Raw genomic sequence first — 21,985 nt, forward strand, 5'->3', positions numbered from 1 at the left:
TGTTTGCTTCAGTTTCCTCATCTATAAAACAAGATGGAGAAGGAATGGCAAATCTCTCCAGTATCTTTGTTAAGAAAAGTCCAAATGGGGTCAAGAAGAGTTGGATATGATTGAAAAATGATTGAAAATCTGCCAAGTCCTCTGATAGAAACTTGGAAGAAAAAAGTCACTGCCTTCAGAGTTTATATTTCTATAAGGGTTTCATGTAATACAAAATACAAACAAAATCACAAATGATTTACCCCATTTAGTAGGGTAGAAAAATAAAGTTAAGCTCCTAAATCATGAAAATGGGTGAAGAAGGAAGAGAAGTCATACAGTCTTATTCTCACTGAACTGCATGTACCTCTCACTACCAAACTCCTCCTCCTTCATCTGCCTTCTCCATCACTGCATGCCCAAACTCCACATTCACAAGGGAGGAAAACAGTTAAGGAACTCAGTTCACTAGATTTGTAGTCACACATTTATAGTATTTCTCAATGATCTCAATGATGACATGATCTTAAATAATGAAGACATTAAACAGACACAGACAGACACACACACACACACTCTATTGGCAGACGCCAAAAAAAAAAAAAAGTGTTAGTGTTCTAAAGAGATCATGCTGACCAAGCCAAATGAATCCGACTCATGACATTATGGCTGTGGTATGCTATTGCTGCTGTAATTTTTTAAAAAACCAACAAAAAAAACCTTTGACTGTTGAGGGAAAAAATAAAGGAAACAGGAATATATAAAATGAAAAGGACTCTTCACAGTTATTTTTATAAACGTGACTAAAAATGATACTAAATACTACACAGTTCTATTGAAGAAAGGATGGGTACAATAAGGAAATAGACATTCTGTGAATAGATATTAATTGTATATCTTGGGATTGTGCATTTAGGGCAGGAAGGGACTTGAGAGGTCATTTATAGTCTAAACCTTCTTACTTTAGACAAGAGAAAAGTTAAAGTGACTTCCTCAGAGTCACAGAGGGAGAAAGTAACAAAGCCAGGGTGTGAACCCAAGTCTCTGACTTCAAATCAAGCACACTTTCCACTGAACCACACTGCCTCAAGAGCCCAGTGAAAAGTGTGAATCAATGTTCAACAAAAGGGCTTGAAACTTGGGAATTATTTCACAATCCATTCAGCTACTGTCCATGCCGAATGTTAACATTAGTAATTACACCTTATAAAATAACTACTACAAGATATACTGGGACAGATCCATAACCACAGACCAGCTAATCCTCACCATAACACCAGGAATTCTGCTAGTTGATAAAACTAACAATTCAAGGGAACTTAATGATCCAGCTGTCATGCTTAGCAGAAACTTGGTAAATCTCTGAAGGAAAAGAATCAACTCATATAAGTAGGCAACTCTGGCAGAAAAATCAAAGCAAATAATAGATGCTGAGAAATAAAATCCTTGCCATCATTATGGGAGCATCCTAATAAACCAGAAAGATATCTTAAAGATCTATAAACTTTTGAAGACAGTTGCTTACCCGCAGGAGGTTTCTACCCCAAATGTAGATTATTATAATGGATTCATTTAATAGAACCCATGCTATTATGAGTTTTGACATTGTAAAGTTGTTTTCCGGTTGTGTCCAACTCTTCGTGACTCCATTTGGGGTTTTCTTGGCTAAGATACTAGAACACATTTGAACTCAGGTCTTCCTGACTCCAGGTATAGAGCACCACCTCGGCATCTCCCTATGATGAGTTAAGGTCCCATTAAATTTAATATAACAATAATACCTTACATTTACAGAGAGGTTTTCAAAAGATAGGCAAAATGAAAAAATAGTTAGCACATAGTAGGCATTAAATAAGTATTTGTTGAATGAAGGAAATAATTGCCAATTCCACATCCTACTACATCCCTGGGAACATTCCCAATTTTAAAACCAGGCAACTGAATGGGTCCTTGCCCATATTTTAAACAGTGGTTTCAAACAGATACATGAGGCTATGTGGAGACACATTCTCATCATTACAGGATGTTTTAGGGTCTGGAGAAAAGGAAACAAGAGGGCAAAAGTTGGATTTGCCCTATTTGGCAAAGAATCTTTTACAGACATGACCTTTCTATGTCAGGCAGTGAAAGACTGGCTTTATTGCTGATAGAAACATTTAGCCAATGACTAAACCAGTGATCAACAGCTTGTGGAATTCATCAGAATGAAGCAACATGTCTCTTCTCATTAGGGACCTATAAGAATGGAAGACAGTAAAAACTAAAGGATTTTTCAGAGGAAGATTGAATTTTTTTTCTTCCTTAATAGTTCATCAAATTAACACTATATTTATGCATTAAATACTTTAGAAGTCAAGGCTGAACAAACAAATCCCTTGTGTCAGGCCATGATGGCATCACACATGATCAGTGCAATCTTTCATGCAAATTAGCTTTTTTACTCTTAAAACAAACAAACAAAAAGCAATGGAAAAAGTATTGCACCTGGGGGGCAGGGGATGACATACAGAGAGAGGAGGTAGTTCTAAGTCAACTAAACTACTACAGACTTGGGTTCTTGCCAGGGAAGGGAACAAAGATGAAGAAACATTGGCCCACAGGGCTTATGCCCACATATGCATGAATTCATTTGTTAAATAGATATTCATTAAACATTCACCATATGCAGTTCACAGAGCTAAGCACTATGGGGTACACAAAGAATGTATACAAATAACTAAGATAAAAGGTGGAGTGTGAAAAAGTAGTAAGAGGTACAAAATGCTAGATGGATTTAGAAAAAGAAGAGATTACTTCTAGCTTCAGGAACAGGGAACACTAGTATGGAAGAGAGGGCATCTGAGCTGAGTGGGTGTACACTGTCTTCCAAGTAGACCATTTTAGTTTACACAAAAGAGTTTGAAAGTTTTTAATAACAATAATAGTAAGTAGGATTTATATAGTACTTTAAGTTTTTTCTCTAAATTTGTATTTATCATTATTCATTCATTTATTATTTATGGGATAAAACAAGCATTTCCATAACATGGTATAATAAAAAAAGATTGCACATGAAACTGCAAATCTATTACGTACAATCTGCTATTCATTTTAAATATAATAAAATTGTGTAATTTTTTTTCTTTTGCAAAGTGCTTTACAAATGCTATTTCATTTAATTTAATCCTCATAATAACCCTGTGAGGTAGGTGCTATTATTTTTTTTAATTACAATTTTACAAATGAGGAAACATGTAGACAGAGGTTAAGTAGATTGTCTAGGATCACAAAGTATCTGAGGCAGGATTTGAACTCCAGGTTCAGCACTCTATCCATACTATGCCACCTAGCTGCCTCTAATTAATCAATCAATCAAATACTTATTAGGTATCTACTATGTGCCAGACACTGTATTGAAATACTGGGAATCAAAGAAGTTGAGATTACAAAGATGATCAGGGAAACACTCCCTACTTGCAAAGAGCTTACATTCTACAGAGAAAAAACAAGGACATGTATAAGTATGTGTATGCACACACACACATATACACCCTTTATATATAATATATACACACACAATACATAAACACTTTATACTATACACACACACACACATATATATATATATGAAAAATATAAAGATAATAAATACAATAACTAGAAAGTAGTTAAATACAAGGTGGTTTAAGATGAAGGGCATGGGGCGGCCAGGTGGCGCAGTGAGTAAGAGCGCCGGCCCTGGCATCAGGAGACCAGGGATCGGTTCTGGCCTCAGATACTTGGCACCCACACAAAATAACTGGCTGTGTAACCTTGAGCAAGTTACTTAACTCCAATTGCTTAAAAAAAGAAGAAGAAGGGCATAAGCACTGAAAGAGGTCAGGAAAGGTTTTAGGTGGAAGATAGTGCCTAAGATGCTCCTTGAAGGAAGATAAAAGTTTAGGCTTCCTTCTGTTGGTAAGGCGGAAGCTTGACAGCTCAGGAAGTACATTGGTCAGAAGTGCTCCTTTTTTGGCTCCTTCAAGAAAGTGCCCCAAATCCCATGCCAAGTCTCTCAGTGACACTTCATTTGGTGTTCCTCTGTGGTTTGGATGCAAAATCCTATAGGAATAAAGTTGGGGCTTTCCCCTTCTTTTGTTTTTCTTTCCTTGAAAAATTAATCTAGATCCTGAAAATCTGAGAGCTGCTTTCTAGTCAGAAGGCAGATTTGTTGAGTTGTATTTTATTTTATTTTTTGACAAAAAGTATTTTTATTTGACATCTGAGTAAGTGTTGACTCCTCAGGACACGGCCTTTGACACCTTTTCCAACTTATTCATCAGCTTGTTGCACTGTGCCTTTCTCAGAAACATAGATGCCATCCAAAAATTTTATGATATCCTTGTTCTTGACTGTGGTGGCCTGCTGGATCAGGGCAGCTGAGTTTGAAACAAGTTCAATATCATTTCCTTCAAGAATTAACTCATCTTTTTGGGCTTGAGAAACAGCACAAGCAACGCCTCATGCGCACTCCGGATATATTTTTCACCCAAGAAATTTCTGATTTCAACAAGTGAGCCATTCTCTTGAATAACAACATTGATGGGGAAGTGAGCATACACAGACCTCATCTTGTAACGAAAACCCAGGGTAACGCCTTTGATCATGTTTTGTACATGGCTACAGATTGTGCGCATGGTTGCAAGTTCTTTTCAATTTCCCCACCACTTGTCTGCCCGAAGCCTTTTTTTCTTCTTTCCAAGGAGACTGAGCTCAACATTGATATGGTTGAAATCCCTGCATAGGATTCCTCTGGGCCCTTTCACAATAACTGTCCGACCCTTAAGAGAGATGTCAATATTTTCTGGGATGTCTACGGTCTGGTTGCTTAAAATGGTCTTCATTCTGGTAGTGAATGGACCAAAGAGCTGAGTTGTATTTTAAATACAAAACTAGTACGGTCCTAATAAATAAAGTCCTTTTATTTCTTCCTCTACTACTTTCAGGTCAACACCTGAAGGATCTCACACAGGGCTGTGACTATGACATATTGAGACCAACTCTCATTACTTTGTAGCTATGTTACTATTTGGTCCAAGGCCCTCATTGGTGACAGAGGATTATCCAGTTGGAAGGTTAGGAAAAATAAGAGAGGGGAAGGAATTGTTTTGGGAGTTTCAAAATCTTTCCCTAAGTTTCTGCAGTGTGGTAGGGCTGAAAGATTACAAAGATTACCAGTTCTTGAAATCAAAGAAAACCTGGAATCAAATCTTGCCTCTGACACCAATTAATTTCACTTTAGCTCTGGGTCTTCTGTTCCTCAATACAAAATGGGGATAATAATAACTATACTATTTATCTCATGTTCTAGGACTCAGTGAGTGTTCTAAGTGTTCTAAGACTCAGATAGTGGTGTGTAGAAGGCAGTATATGAACCTTAAAGCACAAATGTATATGTGAATTATTATTTTCAATAGCTCTCTTCCTCTGAAAGGACCATAATAATGTTACTTTGAGAACCCTTTCCATAAAGGGCTCAAAAGTTCTTTTACATAATAATTACTTTAGCATCCCTGTAAAGAGCTAGTCTCTCTTAAAAACCATTCAAAACACTACTCGGATAGTTCTCACAGAAAGATGAAAATGACACAAAAACACTCAGAAACGTGCCAACTGTTTTGTGCGAATGACAGACAGTATAATTGTTTGACACTTGTAACCTTATTACTTCCAGAAGGAAATTAATGTGTGCACATACCTCCAGGGGTCTTTAAATATGTAAAGGGAAAGATACTCTGAAGTATGTAATTTGTAAAACAAGAATAATTGTGGTTAACAACAAAGAGCTTTCAAAATGACAGATATAATTTTTTTAGGAAAAGTAAGCAATCAGTATTGCATATAATTACAGTGATAAACCACAATAAGTTGTATAAGTTCTGAGCTATAATAGAAATGCTAAAGGAAGGCTGTAACAAGACACTGTTGGATCCAACCACCTCACATTTATGTCTATAAAACCAGCTTCCAAGGCCTGTTTTTACTGGAAAGATTTCAGTAAATGTTCTTTAGTCCTAAGGGAGTCAGTAATTGGACATGCTTACGAATACTGTGACTAAGTGAAATTAACTATTTTTGTCTGAAATGTAAGCACATTGTTAAATATATGTGTCTGTGCATAGATAGAGGGATAGATGAAATCTTATTTTTTAAATTAATTTAAGAGGCTGCTAGGTGGCATACTGAATACAGCACCAGTCCTGGAGTCGAGGACCTGAGTTCAAATTCAGCCTCAGACACTTAACATTTACTAGTCATGTGGTCTTGGGCAAGTCACTTAACCCCAAACTGCCCTGCCTATACACCCCCCCCAAAGCAAAAATAAAATAAAATAAATGTAAGCAAATTGTACCTTTACTTACATGCTTCTATCTTAGAGGCATGTTATTCTACTTGTCAGCTTCACAAATCTAGGTACTTTAAAAATAAACATAAAAAAGCATATAATATTTGTTATCCTACATTTAAATCTCTGAACACTGGTGGGAGGGAAAGGGGAAGAAATCCTATCTAACAATCTTTTGGTTTTTCTATATCAAAAAGCACCACATCAGAAAGATACACATTTTAAAGTTTTTTTTTTTTTTTAAAGCAGTAGTGATAAATCTGAATTCATTTAAATCACACATTTGGCTTAAGGTTCCTTCTGACCAGTGGCACAGCTTGGGTTAGCAGAAACACAGTCTGAGACCATGAAATAGACTATGTTCACATGGCTTCTAATTAATAACACTACACAAATAAGACATGTAAATTTCAACTCTAGATCCCAAAAGCCTAACAGACTTGAAGGGCCACTAAATATTTAGCATAAACCAAAACTCCAGAAAACACCTTTGGTATTTGGAACAGTGTAGTTTAAAAGACTAGTTGCAGGAAATACATACTTCCCAAGGATGTTCTGTAATCTAGTCTAAAAAACTTACCACCTGTTAGCAGCTTATTTTCTGGCCTCACTCTGCTTAGCTAGGCTGGTCCTCAGACAACAGTTTGGGGGAATCTAGTGAGGCTTGTGCTCCCCTGAAAATAGCCTGAGAACAGAGGGTCACTTCTGAGATGCAATAAAATATCCTGAATAGAACTATAAATGTGCATAACAATCATTAAAGACTAAGGAAGTTATAATCATAGTAAATTACAATTAAAATGCAATACAATTAAATTATAATTAATATTAATCCTGTTAAAGACAAAGGAAAAATGGGATTGTCAATCAGGCAGTTTCAAAGAAATGGAAAATTATGGAAAGTTTCTGTATTTTAGGATCCGTACTATCAAAAAAAATCTTTTCTCAACAAAAAAATTTTTGAAAAAACAAAACAATCCCACATAACAGAATCAAAAGACAAACCTACTCCAATCTCGTTGAAGGATGGCAGCCTAAGAACACACAGTGCTCAAGGAACCTCAAATCAGCCTGACTCAAGATGAATGGATTCAAGCAGCACATTTCTCTACTGAGAAATTAGATACTGGTATATGTAAGCCAAAGTTCAAATCCCATGGTAGCCAGTTGGCTTTGCAGAGAAACTCCTTACTCCATGGTCACAAACTATCTCCATCTGACCATCTTGTGAAGTCTATGGCTAGGCAAATGCAAAGTCATTTGCCACTACTAAAAAAGTACAGTTCCTTCCAATCCTAGTTCAGAAGTATCTCTTTATAAACAAAGTGTAGTCCCAAAGACCAAGTGGTATCATGAGCATATTCACAAGACTCTATGACGACTACCTGTCTCTCTCCCATGCTCTCTCCACAATCCTGAGACTGCAGATGTGTAGTATCCCTTTCAGCAAGGGTGACAATTGATTTTGGGCAGCTAGGTGGCACAGTGGATAATAAATTTCTCAGACTTGTACTAGCTGTGTGATCCTGGACAAGTCATTTAACACACTTTGCCATTTTCTCATCTGTAAAATGAGACGGAGAAGGAAATAGCTAACCATTTCAGTATCTTTGCCAAGAAAACTCCAAAGAGTCAGTCAGGAATGACATGACTGAACAATAACCATAAAATTTTAAATATAAGAAAGATACCTTTCCAGTCAGCCAGAAACTGTCAAAGCTTCCTTTTCTGCCACCTAGGTCAGTAGGTGATGCAATAGATAGAGCCCTGGTCCTGAAATTAGGAAGACCTCCATTCAAATATGGCCCCAGACACTCTCTAGCTGTTTGACCCTGGGCAAGTCACTTAACCTTTGTTTGTCTCAGTTTTCCCTTCTGTAAAATGGGGATGATAATAGTACTTACCTCTCAGTGTGACTGTGAGATCAAATAGATAATAATGGTAAATCACTTAGCATAGTGCCTGGCACAATAGTTGGGTCTTATAAATGCATACCGTGTGTTTCCCCGATAATAAGACACTGTCTTATTAATTTTTTTTGGAAAGAAAAACACCAGAGGGCTTATTTTCAGGGGAGGGCTTATGTTGTCCTGCCTCAGCTCTCCTCCGTGGCACTGCTCTCAATGGCGCCAGCAAGCAAATCACTGGGGAAGAACAGGATGACGCGCTCACTGCTGCAGCTCTGATTGGATGCATCTCGGAGCGCAGCGTGCGTTTCACCTGGGGGGACAGTGCATACAGAGAGTACCGTAATGTAGTGTGTAGCGCAGGGGATCATCTTCACTACAGTAGCAATCTCAATAGGGCTTATTTTCGGGGGAGGGCTTATTTTAGAGGAATCTTACACAGTAAGGGGAGGGCTTATTTTTGGGATAGGTCTTATTATCGGGGAAACACGGTATTTCCATTCACTAACCCAACTTCCTCATTTTAGAAGTGAGGAAACTGGGGCCCACAGAAGTTAAGTGGTTTGTCCAAGGTCAAACAAGTAGGTAATAAGGCAAATTCTGGCTTTTTTTTTTTTTAACCAAGCTCTAAAGGCTTTGGAGAAAAAGACTAGCATTTTAGTTTTCTGTCCTAATAGGTCTGTTGTCTCAGGATCAGTCTGGTTAAGTTCAAGAAAGCTCATTACCACAGGGCTGTCTACCCATAAGGATTTCTCTTTCATAGACAATCAATTCACAAAGACTATCTACTAGGCTATAGAGAGAAACATTGTAAACTAGCTAAGTGCTTTGTTTTGTTTTGGGGAAAGGAAGAAAAGGACTGGTATCTGTCTTGATGAAACACTGAACTAAGTTATCTTAGCTATCTCAGATTATTATCTCTGAATTCTAGCTTTTGTTCATCAATGCAGCAAAATCATAGTATCATACACAGATCTGGGAACCAGAAGGAACCCTAAGAATTCATTAAGTCCTAGATTTTATTTTTATAGACCAAGAAACTGAGACACAAAAGAGAGTAAATATCTCTCTTAAATTCATACAGGTAGTCATAAGTAGCAGAGCAAGAAATCAGGTCCTGTAACTTTAAATCTAGAGTTCTCTCTACCATCATAATTATGTCCTCTGTGATCAGTGCTTCTTGAATGTTTGTATATCAACATAGTAAAAGAGCTAAATCAAATTGAATCTTAAGATTTTTTTTCTCAAGTCAGGAAGTTTAGATTTTAAATGATAAACCTCCCACTCATTATAGTAAAAGTGCTTAAGCTAAACCCTCAGATGATGGTTTCCAGGCTACATAAGAACAAACAGTATCATCCTTATTCACAGACTCTCTTCCCCCTCTACCTCCTCCCTCAGCATTCTTTGGAAACCAAAACTATTATCAAGCAAGAGCACCAGGCAAGCACATAAACTTCTTATCAAGGTTCCCCTCCCCTTCAAAAAATATAGAATCATAGGATTTCAGGTGGAAAGGACCTTGAAAGGCCACCATTTCCCACTCTATCACTTACACAACCCCAAATATATGCCAGAGGAAGAACTGAGGCCAGAGAAGCTAAGAGTTGCCCAAGATAAGAAAGTAAGTATAGCAAGCAGGATTCAAAGCTGGGTCTTTTTCATTCAAAATCCAGTGCCCTATTTATTTACCATGCCACAATGCCTCCCAAATACCATCCTTTAGCCAGAGATGTCAATTTCCAAAATCATAGAATGATTAACTACTCCCAATAATCCACTAAAGAGAAAGTAGTAAAGCTGAATGCACTTTGTGTTTTTCAGATTTAAGAAGCTAATAGACCAAGAAACAGCCTACCACAAACAGAGAGAACAAGCGAACAAGAAGAAAGTCACTGCACTCAAGAAGGAGCTGATCAAACTGAAATCATTTGCTTTGATGGTTGTGGATGAACAACAGAGGCTCACTGAACAGCTCACCCTCCAGAGTCAGAAAATTCAAGATTTGACCACAACGGCTGAGCAGGCACATGAGAAACTAGCCGCTGCTGAAGCCAAAGCTCAGGAAGAAGGGCACAAGGCGAGCAGGTTAGAAAGGGAACTGCAAAAACAAGCCAAAGAGTGCCAAGAGCACCAGGACACAATAATGGCCAAACTCACCAACGAGGACAGCCAAAACCGCCAGCTCCGGCTGAAACTAGCAGCACTCAGCCGCCAAATCGATGAGTTGGAGGAGACAAACAGGTCTTTACGAAAAGCGGAAGAAGAATTACAAGAAATAAGAGAAAAGATCAACAAGGGAGAAGGTGGCAATTCCGGTATCTTGGCAGAAGTGGAAGAACTCAGGAAAAGAGTGCTAGAGATGGAAGGCAAAGACGAAGAGCTCATAAAAATGGAGGAGCAGTGCCGAGATCTCCACCAAAGGCTGGAAAAGGAGGCATCCCAGAGTAAGGACTTTAAACTGGAGGTTGACAAACTCAACAAAAGGATTATGGATTTGGAAAAACTGGAAGATGCCTTTGGCAAAAGCAAGCAAGAGTGCCACGCTCTGAAATGCAATCTAGAAAAAGAAAAGGTAACAACAAAGCAACTGTCTCAAGAACTGGATGGTTTGAAAGTAAGAATCAAAGAGTTAGAAACCATTGAGAGTAAGCTAGAAAAGACAGAATTCATCCTAAAAGAGGATTTAACCAAACTGAAAACACTGACAGTGATGCTGGTTGATGAACGGAAAACGATGAGTGAAAAAATGAAGCAGACAGAGGACAGGCTACAAGCCGTTACATCTCAGCTTCAAGTGGAACAAAGCAAAGTGACGTTGGTCACCGAAAAGTTAATTGAGGAAAGCAAAAGAGCACTGAAGTCCAAAACGGATGTAGAAGAAAAGGTATACAATGTGACCAAAGAGAGGGATGAACTGAAAATCAAGCTTAAAGCCGAAGAAGAGAAGGGAAATGATCTCTTGTCAAAAGTTAACATTCTGAAAAAGAGACTCCAATCACTAGAAGCTATTGAGAAAGATTTTCTCAAAAATAAATCAAAACAGGAGACTGGTAAGTCGACAACAGCTGTGCACCAAGAAAACAATAAGATTAAAGAGCTTTCCCAAGAGGTAGAGAGACTGAAGCATAAATTAAAAGACATGAAAGCTATTGAAGATGATCTGATGAAGACTGAAGATGAGTATGAGTCTCTGGAGAGACGCTACGCTAGCGAAAGAGACAAAGCGAAATTTCTATCAGAGGAACTTGAGGATGTTAAAATGGAACTTGCTAGGTACAAGTTAGCAGAAAAGACAGAGTCCAGTCAGGAACAGGGGCTTTTCAAAAGGCTTAAAGAGGAAGAAGCCAAGTCTGGTCACCTCTCAAGGGAGGTAGATGCATTAAAGGAGAAAATTCATGAATATATGGCAACTGAAGACTTAATATGTCACTTACAGGGTGACCATACAATTCTACAAAAGAAACTCAATCAACAAGAAAATAGAAATAGGGACTTAGGGAGAGAGATTGAAAACCTCACTAAAGAATTAGAGAGGTACCGGCACTTCAGTAAGAGTCTCCGACCCAGTCTTAATGGAAGAAGGATTTCTGACCTTCAAGTATTTTCTAAAGAAGTCCAAACTGAACCAGCAGACAATGAACCTCCTGATTACAAAAGTCTTATTCCTTTGGAACGAGCTGTAACTAATGGGCAAATATATGAGGAAAGTGATAATGAGGATGAAGATCCCAATGACAATGAGCCAACAGTGTCCTTCAAATGTAACGCATCTACTGCTCATCCAGTCAACAGGAAGTTATGGATCCCTTGGATGAAATCCAAGGAAGGTCATCCTCAGAATGGAAAAATACCAGCCAAACAGAATGGAAGTTATGTTCAACCTGGGGATCTGGTCCTAAGTCACACACCTGGTCAACCTCTTCACATAAAGGTTACTCCAGACCATGGGCAAAATACAGCCACTCTTGAAATCACAAGTCCTACTACAGAAAGTCCTCACTCTTATACAAGCACTGCAGTGATACCCAACTGTGGTACCCCAAAGCAAAGAATAACCATTATTCAAAATGCCTCCATAACACCAGTGAAGGCAAAAACCTCTACTGACAACCCCATAAACTTAGAGCAAGGCACATCCCCTATTACTATGGCTTCCTTTGCCAGAGCACCAACCCCAGAATCCTGTGGTTCTATAACTCCCGAAAGGACAATATCTCCCATTCATGTTTTGGCTGTGACTGGCTCAGCAAGCTCCCCAGAACAGGGACGGTCACCAGAGCCGGTAGAGATAGGTGCTAAGCATGCCGTCTTCAGAGTTTCCCCAGAGAGACAGTCGGCATGGCAGTTTCAAAGGTCAAACAGCAATGGTTCAAGTGTGATAACTACTGAGGATAACAAAATCCACATTCACTTAGGAAGCCCATACATGCAAGCTGTGGCCAGTCCTGTGAGGCCTGCCAGTCCTTCAACACCTCAAGATAACCGAACTCCAGCCCTAATTAATGGAACAGCGGGCAAAGCAACAAATAAAGTCACCAGCAGTATCACTATCACTCCAACAACTACTCCTCTCCCTCGACAATCACAAATTACAGTAAGTAATATATATAACTGACCCCTCATCATCATCATCCACACTGACATTCTTACAAGGAACTTACCCTCCCCCCCTTTCTTCTTGCCTCTCTCCAAATTAAAAAAAAAAGACTGAAGTTTTACTTTGGGAGAGATTTGTGCATGAACTGTACAAGAATATATAAAACTAACTAAGTTTTGCCTGCATAGTCATATCAAGTGTGCACTTACTGTATATCGTTTGTTTTTTTTTTCATTTACCTACCTGTATGGAAAATATTTAGTCTGCACTTGTATAAATGCATCTTTATGTATTTCATTTTCCATAACTCACATTAATTTTGACTGCAATTTGTCTTGGTGAAATATTTTAACATTATAAAACAGTAAATAATTTGTTATTTTTACCATTGCTTGCTGGATTTTCTTTTGATCATCTTGTGTTATATTTTTGCATGTACAATAGAATTTTATTTTATGTTTAAAGTGTCTATTAATTCTACCCTTAAAAGAAGACCTACTGCCCATTTAGTTTTGAATAGCCACACTAAAAGAAGGGGATGAATGGCACAAATATCCCCAAAGAAGAGAAAGTCTAAAATATGTTTCTATTTCTTTTCAGAATTATTTTACATAAGCTATTGTTAAAGTTTGTTTGCATCCTCTGAACCACAAATGATAGGAAACACTGTCTTTGAAAAATAGATCTGTAGCCAACCTAAAAGTTTTCTAGGGATGACTAACAGTTTATTAATTTTCTATGACTCATCTAAAAATATAAAAAGAAAAAATACAATCCATACTCTCAACTATTGTCATATAACAAGCTTTGTGCTTAGAAGAGTCACTCAACCAGTTTCAAAGAAGAGATATAACTCCCTTCCAATTTCGTTCATAAAAGACTTAAAGGTTCCCTCCCTGATATCACATCTCTTGTTACTAGACTGTACTCTGTCATAAGTTTTATTTTTTGTTTTTAATCTCAACAAGCAAATAAATCAAAGATAATCAGAATGAACTCATTTGGGGGAAAAAAAGAAGGTGCCTAGAGTAATTACATGTATATATAATTTCAACTGATTCTTCTTTAGTTACCAGTTGTATCCTTTATAATTTACAAGAAATTGATCCATTCAAATTCCTAAAGTATTTTGAGCCTGGATTATAGGATTCACTGATCATATTAAATCCATTCGGTCCAAAGACTGAATGAAACTTTTGGGGGACCCACTGCATGTTGTGAGTTCCTGAATTAGACTGAGTTCCAAGGCAAATTAGCCCATCACCACTTTCTTTTTTCCAACTCTAAAACCACTATATTAATTTAATGAGGTCAGTTTTCATAGTCTGAAATTTGTAATAGTTCATCTCATCACTCCTAACTGTGAGGTGTTTAAAAACAAAACCAATCTTCTTTCATAAGCATATTCTGCTTTTTCTGCATAATCAATTATTAAAGGACCATAAAGCTAAAGTTTTGTTGACAGAAACACCTCCATGGTGACGAACTCCAACACCAACTTCACAAGATTGCATCATTATCCATTGAGTTTGGCAAAAATCAGAGTCTGGCGATGCGTGGAAAAGTTTGTGTTTAGACACATTTATCTTGGGAACCAGCAGTGACCCAGCTAGAAGGAAAAGATACTACAAAATACTAAAAGTTTAAAGGAGTTTTAGTCATTTTAAATTTTAAGCTAAACCTTTAAGAGAAATTACACATAAAGTCTTAGTCCTTAAAAGGTAGGCATTGTTTATTAGAATCAACTAAAATCATTCCATACTCAGTATCTGACCTTCTTAGAATTTCAGAGTGCTTAACTGTCATGTTTCTAAATAATTATTATATCTGCTTCAACAGCAGCCACGAGAAGTTAAATGCCTTGTATCTGAGAGGGATGACTGGTCACTTAGAACTCAAATAAGCAGCAGAAAGAACTCAACACTGCCAAGGTTTTATACTGTGGTCTCCTAGGCCCTGAGCAATATCCATTATTCCATGGAATTAATGTCTACTACAATGTGAAGTTAAATATTTTCTTAGACTAAAGGACTGCAGGTTTTCATCACAATGACATTTCTCTGTTCCAAGTCCCACGGTTCCAAAGCACCAATCGTCTTTTTGTCATCCTAGATCAATTCTTCCATAGCCAGTCACCCCAAGTATTAACCACAAATCCAAAGAAAATAGCTTTTTCAAAGAGTCACTTTCTTTCAGAGAGATTCCTCTACCAGAAAGACATTAGACTTATTTTAGTTCACACTTTAAAAACAAGATAAAATTTCAGGAACACTAACAGATTAATAAACTTTACCTGCGTTTGTTTTTCAATTTCCCCTAAATTGAATATATAGCTAAGACCTCTAATGATTTATGAAAGAAAACCTCCCATTTTTAAAAACCTCTAATTAATTTTTCCCATAAAATCACCTTTGTACAGCTGGATCTTGAAGTATAAATCACTGTTCAGACTATTAAAAACAGTAATCACCTCCTACCTTTCAATATAGGATAATTTCTCATTTGAAAAAATTGGACTTTTGTTATGCAAAGGAAAAAATCATTTACAGTGTTATATGAAGATGTGTTATAAGCTCAAGGGGAGAAAATGCCCTCCCCCCCATCTTAAGACATTCAAAGCCTTATCCTCTATCATATTCCCCCTGCACCATCCTAGGCACATAGCCCTTTAAGGTAGAACTAAATTTTGTAGTGTTTTCCTCTCACATACTACCAATTAACAGCTATTCATAATTTTAAAATATGTTGTCTGATTCCTGAAAATGTTTGTGTGTGTGTGTGTGCGTGTGCACACTCTCGCATATACTTGTATAAAATGAATGGGGAGAGAAGACGATAAAAAGGAAACCGCTCTGATAAGTGTAATGTACCAGAGATTGTTAGATAATTCAAATCTCTACCCTAAATGGAGAAAAGCTTTGTAAAGTTCTGTCCCTCTTCTTATGTTGTAGGATTTTCTGTTCACATGAACAACAAAAAGATGCAGTGGGAGGGGCATAAAAGGAACTCCTCTCCCCATTCTGAGGTCGCTTCTTCCACCCAGATTTTAAAAATTTCTAAACTTCTAAGGGCTAAAAACATCTAGAAGGTCATGCAAAGATGATGATGGGTTCAGAAATATCTAGTCACGAAACAAACACAACCATATACTTTAGAAGTACATACTTATGGTTAGGTTTTAAAAAGCCATAAAAGAAAATTGTATCTTTCTTCACTTGAAAATATATTTCTTTGTATTGTTGCCATATGGAGGGTTTCCACCTTCCCTCGTCTTTTTATGTATTTGATAAACATTTATTAAATGTGTACTATTCCAGGCCCTTTGTTAAGCACATGGGATAGTGAGAGAGGCATAAGAAAATCTCTGCTCTCAAGTTGCTCCCAATCTTATGGGAGGGAAAACATACCAATAACCATGTACAAACAAGAGATAAAGGATAAACTGAAGGTGATCAACAACAGAGGGAAGGTGCCAGAATCAAGAGAGATCAGGAAAGGCTTCCTATGGAAGGTGGAATTTTAAAGAAGTCAGGGAATCAACGAGGCAGAGAGGGAGAGAATTCCAGGAATGGGGAACAGTTGGTGAAAATGCATGAAGTCAAGAGATGAAGTGTCTTATGTGAGGAATGGAAAGGAGTCCAGGGTCACTTGATCAAAGAGTGAGAGTTAGTAAGGTTTAAGGAGACTGCAAAGGGAGAGGAGGTTATAAAAAACATTGCACTACAAACTGTATATTATATTTGGTGCTCAAGGTGATAGGGAACCAATGGAGTTTACTGAAGAGGTGAGCTGATGTGGTCAGACCTAAGCTTTGGGAAGATGGTGGATGGACTATAGTGGGGAGAGACTTAAGGCAGGGAGATCAACCATAAGGCTATTATAATAGTCCACAAGTATGAGGTAATGAGGGGCAGCAGCAAGGTGGTAAGAGTGTCAGGGGAGGAAAGGAGGCATTTGGGAGAAATATTGGAAATGTAACATCAAAAGAACCTGGCAACAGATCGGCATCACAGAAAAGACCCAGAAATTAGGATGGCATGGCCAGAGGTAGTAGGTGGCATAGGAAACCTTTATGTAAAAAAGCAAAACCAGTCAGGGAGGGTAGGGCTGGGTAAGACTGACTATGTCTTTTCAAAGGAAAAAACAAAAGGATCTTAAAATATGTAAAGGAGATTAGAGTATTTATTTTTATATTAAAATGAAGAAATGGCATCTCTTTTTTCAAATTCCAGATTCAGTTTAGGCCCAAATTTTAATTTCCCACAATTCAAAGTCTCAGACCTTAAAAATTTTTTTGGAATGATTTACTAGATTTTATAGCATTCTTCCTTTAAAATTAAAAGGATTTTTTTTTCTTAACATATTTGTCCACTAATAATTTCATGACAATTCTCAAGATTACTCATTGTAGAAAACCTGCAGTATAGCAAATACAGGACTGGGCACCAATAATATAAAATCCTAATTCATGTTTCTTTATTTAAGTAAAAAAATAGTTGTCTTTTGACCTGGCTATAGGACTACTGAAACTTACATCCCCTCTATGATTTGAATTTATGAATTACTATACTTAAAATGAGTCTGGATATATACTTCAACACTGTTTTACCGCAGTCAGCTAGTCTTAACTTTGTGAATTCCAGTCCAACTTAGGTTACAAGTGAAAAGGAGTGGGGTAGTCTCAGTTTTAGCCTCATCACAAAACCACTGTGGGGACTGGCACAGCTGGTAATTCTTGCTGCTCTGACATCATGAACTAGAGCCAAAATGAGCCCAAGACAGTTAGGAAGGGATTTAAAGTGGTCAACAGTTGTATAATACTATGCCACATGCACCCCTCTAGGTCCTTAAGCACAGCCCTTTGATGGAATCCAAACAAGTTTGTTGTGGTGAAGCTTGAATTCCATCAAAGAGCCACACTTGAGGACCTTGAGGGCTACCTGTGGCCTCGAGGCTACAGGTTCCCCACCCCTGGTCTAGACCAAGAGTATTCCTAGAGTCAAATCAGTGAGTGAGGATTTATTAAGCCCTGACTATGTGCCAGCCACTAAGTTAGGTTCTCTAGATAAACAAAAAATAAAACAACACTTCCTCATAAGTAATTTACATTTTATTAAGGGACACATATACATAAGTCAGCAGCTAAACAAACACTTATTAAGTATCATGCCAAGCACTGGGTTTACAAAGAAATGTAAAAGACAGTCTCTGCACTCTAATGTAGGAGACAATATGCAAAAATAACGATGTACATACAAGCTACATACAGGATAAAGTAGAAATAATAGAGAAAAGGCAATAGAATCAACTGTACAAAATATAAACAAAATAAATATAAGGCAATTTTTTTCAGGTAGGGCAAGAGTAGCTGAAGGAATCTGGAAAGGTTCCAGAGAAAAGGTGGTCCTTGAGCTGAGTTTCAAAGGAAACAAAACCACTCCCACTACGCTTCCAACACTGTAGAGCCCCAAAACTGAGGACACAGACTCAGAGCCGAAAGAGACTTTAGAGAACGTCTGAACCAATCCCCTCATTTTACAGATGAACCTGGTTTCATGGATCAGACTTTTTGGATAAGCACTTCTTTGACTATTTCATTATGTAACAACCTAAAGAAAAGCTAAAATGAATTCATTCTGCTTCCAAACAAAGTCTGTAAGGATAGCTGTAGTGATTCACCCTACCTCCAAGGAAACAAGTCATTGTTTTGTTTTTTCTTTTAATAATAATCCTCAATTCTCAACCTCTAGGAAAGAGCAGGGCCAGGAAGCAGGAAGAGACATTAAGTATTCATTCATAATAGAAGTCAACAAAATGTTTGCTAATTGTAACAAGGATTGCAACACTGAATTTGAAGAAACTGAAGTTAAAAAAAACACTCTTCTCTAAACAAGAAAAAAAGGTGGATTTTAGGCAACTGAAATCATTTAGCTATTTTTCTCATTTACAAAAAGAGCAAGCAAAGTGCTTTGTATGTAATAAGGGTTTAATAAGTGATCTCTCATTAATTCATTCACTTTTCATTTAAAAAAAATTCTCTTTGGCTTTGAAAAATGGCAGTGACAAAGGGAAGATCAGGACAATGTTGTTGTTGAGTCATTTCAATCTTGTCTGATTCTCCGTGACACCATTTGGAGTTTTCTTGGCAGAGACACTAGAGTAGTTTGCCATTTTCTCCCCCAGCTTGTTTTACAAATGAGAAAACTGTGGCAAACAGGGTTAAGTGACTTGCCCAGGGTGACACTGCTATTAGATGTGTGAGGCCACATTTGAACTCAAGTCTTCCTTGATTATAGGTCCTGCACTCTATCCACTGCCACCTAGCTGCCCTCAGGAAAAAATGTGAATTATTAAACTTTAAGAGATATAGATCTATCTATAAAATAATCAGTAAAAGTATAGGCTATGAAACCATTTGGGCCTAAACACAGTATAGCATTAAAAGTGATTACTGAAATAACCAAGGTACAACGAAAGTATGGATAGTTTTAAAGAGGAAGAAATCTGCCTTATCTGTCCTTTAAAAAGCCATAGACGCTGCTAACAGGAAAAACACCTTTGCAACATGGTGGCTAACAGAAATGTAAGTTTACTTCATAGAGATTTAAAAATTTTAGAAACAAGAGAGTCCTCATACAGGCATAAGCACTGGTGTTTAATAATTGTTTTCCAACATTAGAAACTCAAAACTTGAAGATGCTATTCAGTCCTGAGTATTATGATTTACATCTTCACAATGAGAAACTAAGCTATAACAACTGTCTGTGGCTATTAACTTAATTGGTTAGAAAATGGTGCCAAGGATGCTAAAAAAAAAAAAAAAGTTCTGACTACTGCTAGAGGGCAGTTAGCTTTGCTGGGCTCCAAAAACTGCCCAACCTAATCTGGGGTGAGTCACTTCACAAGTAAGAACAGAAAGATGAGCAAATTCATCACCATTTTGGGGGTGGGGAGTTTTACAATAACTGGAGACCTGTGCCCTATTAATGCGGTGGCTGGGACATTGTCATTGAAGGGCAGAAAATTCGGCCAAGGCAAAATGGTGGCTAGTTCAGACTCCTTCTATGTAGCGAACTCAGCAAATGCTATGCTGCTAGTCTATGGAACAGAGCTTCCAGGATAAAAACACCTTATAACTGGTAAAGTCCCACTAAGGAAAAAGAGGGAATATTCAGGTTCTTAGAAGGGTGAAATCAGGAGCAGTTTGGGGGTTTTGCTAAATGGATTGCCTCTATTAACCACCCCTACCCTCATTTCATATGACACAAGTGACCTTGTTAAGCAACCAGGAACACACATTTCTGGGGAGTCTGGTATGTCATATCAATCAAAATAATGCCCCAACGCATCTGAAAATGAGGATGATTGAAAAGGCAGATTTCTATTTGAATTCTGAGGGGGTGGCAGAAGTCAGTCTACAAAAAACATGAACAATGTGCTCTTATCTATCTGGTAGGTTTAGATATAGTCCTGAATCTATTAGGTTAAATAATAGAGGCACAGTTCTAAATCAGAGATCTTTGACCTGAGGTCCTTGAACTTTTTAAAACATATTTCTGTATTTCACTATAATTGGTTTCCTTTATAATCATGTATTTTATATTATGCAAAAAAACATTATTCAGAAACCGGACTGCCAAAGACAATTTTGCCATGAGACAAAAAGGGTTAAGAATTCCCAATCTAAATCAATTAAACTATTTACATTTTAAAACACAAATTTCAACTATAACTATGCCCCCACAGTATAGTACTACCTCTGTCTCAACTTTTTCTGTCTAGTCACTCCTGTGTTGGCATAAACTTTTTTTTTTTAGATTTAAGTCAATGTTACTTTTGTCCCATTTCTGTTTTCACTTTCTTTTATTTTATATAGTTTTTTATTTCTTTATATTCCTCATGCTTGTCATTAATTTCAATATAATATTTCAGAAAGGTATATATTAAAATACCTATGTAATCCAACAGTCATATAAAAAGGGATTCCTCTTTAAAAATTTTTAGACAGAAGGGGAGAGATGTTCCATTGAATTATCACACAAATCCTTCTTCCTATGCTTCAGGGTTTTTTTTTTTTTCCTGCATAAAAATCACTTTGCAAGAAAATTTTTGCAAGTCAGAGGAAAATATAAGCAGAGGGAAAACATGAGAAGCTTGAGTGGAGGCAGGCACCACCAGGTGTTATGTGCACAGCCCTACTCTGCCAGATGGAATTAGACCTTGACTATTCTACCCTCTTCTGGTCAGTAAGAAACAGAATCCCCTGACAGAGCCTCCTTTAACTCAAATCCAAGGACCACTAGGAGTCTTTGCAGTAAAAAAAAAGTTTCCTTAAATGCTTACTATTTGATGGAGATGCAGATGATGCCTGGAAGCTCTCATTCTTACTCAAGTTCCTCTCACCCCTGCCTCAACCCAAGAAAAAAATCCACCCACTTCAGCCCAGCTTCTTCAAATTAATTCCCTGTGTCACCTCATGTCCCTAGGTCTGTTTTTCCCATCTATAAAATGAAAATGTTGGACTAAATGACTTCTAAGGTCCCTTCCGGTTTGAAATTTTCACGATTTTTGATCCTGTGATTCTGTATTTCTTGGGAACAGTTCAGGATACAATTATAAAGCATATGGCAAAAGTCAGCTCCTAAACTAAAGGAAAAGGAAGAAATAAGGACTTTGCCTCTCACCCTTGCTTACTGAAGTGAATCTGTGATAGAAATGGTTAAAAAAACACATACTCTTAAAAATATATTTAAAGCTGCTTTAATTTAAATAAGCCCTAAGTTCCCTTCCTTCTCTTGGACCCTTTCCATTTTTTCAAATTTAGTCAAGAATGGAAAAACCCAGAGCTCATTGCTGCATAGTACCAGGCATCCTACTGACATCAAAATTATACAGTTAGGAATGCTCAGAGAGCTCAGCAAACGAAATGAATAAACAACCTAAGTGCTTTATAATTTGATAATATGATAGCAAAGAATCCACATGGTGTTACTTAAGGAATATCTCAGCAGTTACTCTATCAGGTCATTAAATGAATGGATGTTATAAAATGTTATGCTGATGTGTACTGTGGCATTAAAGGCTCCCTTCCTGGGTATAATAACCCTTTTTCAAAAACTCATTTTTAAAATCATA

The 21,985-nt window shown here is 37.4% G+C and overlaps 2 protein-coding genes and 1 pseudogene across 2 annotated transcripts in view; 1 reads left to right on the plus strand and 2 right to left on the minus strand.

The window, feature by feature from the left end:
- CMSS1 (cms1 ribosomal small subunit homolog) overlaps window positions 1-21,985 on the minus strand; it is a 442,802-nt gene that overhangs the window by 399,604 nt on the left and 21,213 nt on the right. The window lies entirely within an intron of this gene.
- The window catches only part of LOC138144037 (filamin A-interacting protein 1-like), a 62,538-nt gene that overhangs the window by 27,529 nt on the left and 13,024 nt on the right, over window positions 1-21,985 (plus strand). The window contains exon 2 of the mRNA XM_069065353.1: window positions 10,075-12,847. Within this exon, the coding sequence (XP_068921454.1) occupies window positions 10,190-12,847 (2,658 nt within the window). The 5' untranslated portion in view covers window positions 10,075-10,189. The remainder of the gene's footprint in view (window positions 1-10,074; window positions 12,848-21,985) is intronic.
- On the minus strand, window positions 359-8,343 carry LOC138144044 (large ribosomal subunit protein uL6-like; annotated as a pseudogene).

Source organism: Petaurus breviceps, unplaced genomic scaffold (assembly GCF_028583685.1).
Source record: "Petaurus breviceps papuanus isolate PSGF00001 unplaced genomic scaffold, PetGlider_PUasm1.0 90683, whole genome shotgun sequence".
NCBI classification, from domain to species: domain Eukaryota; kingdom Metazoa; phylum Chordata; class Mammalia; order Diprotodontia; family Petauridae; genus Petaurus; species Petaurus breviceps.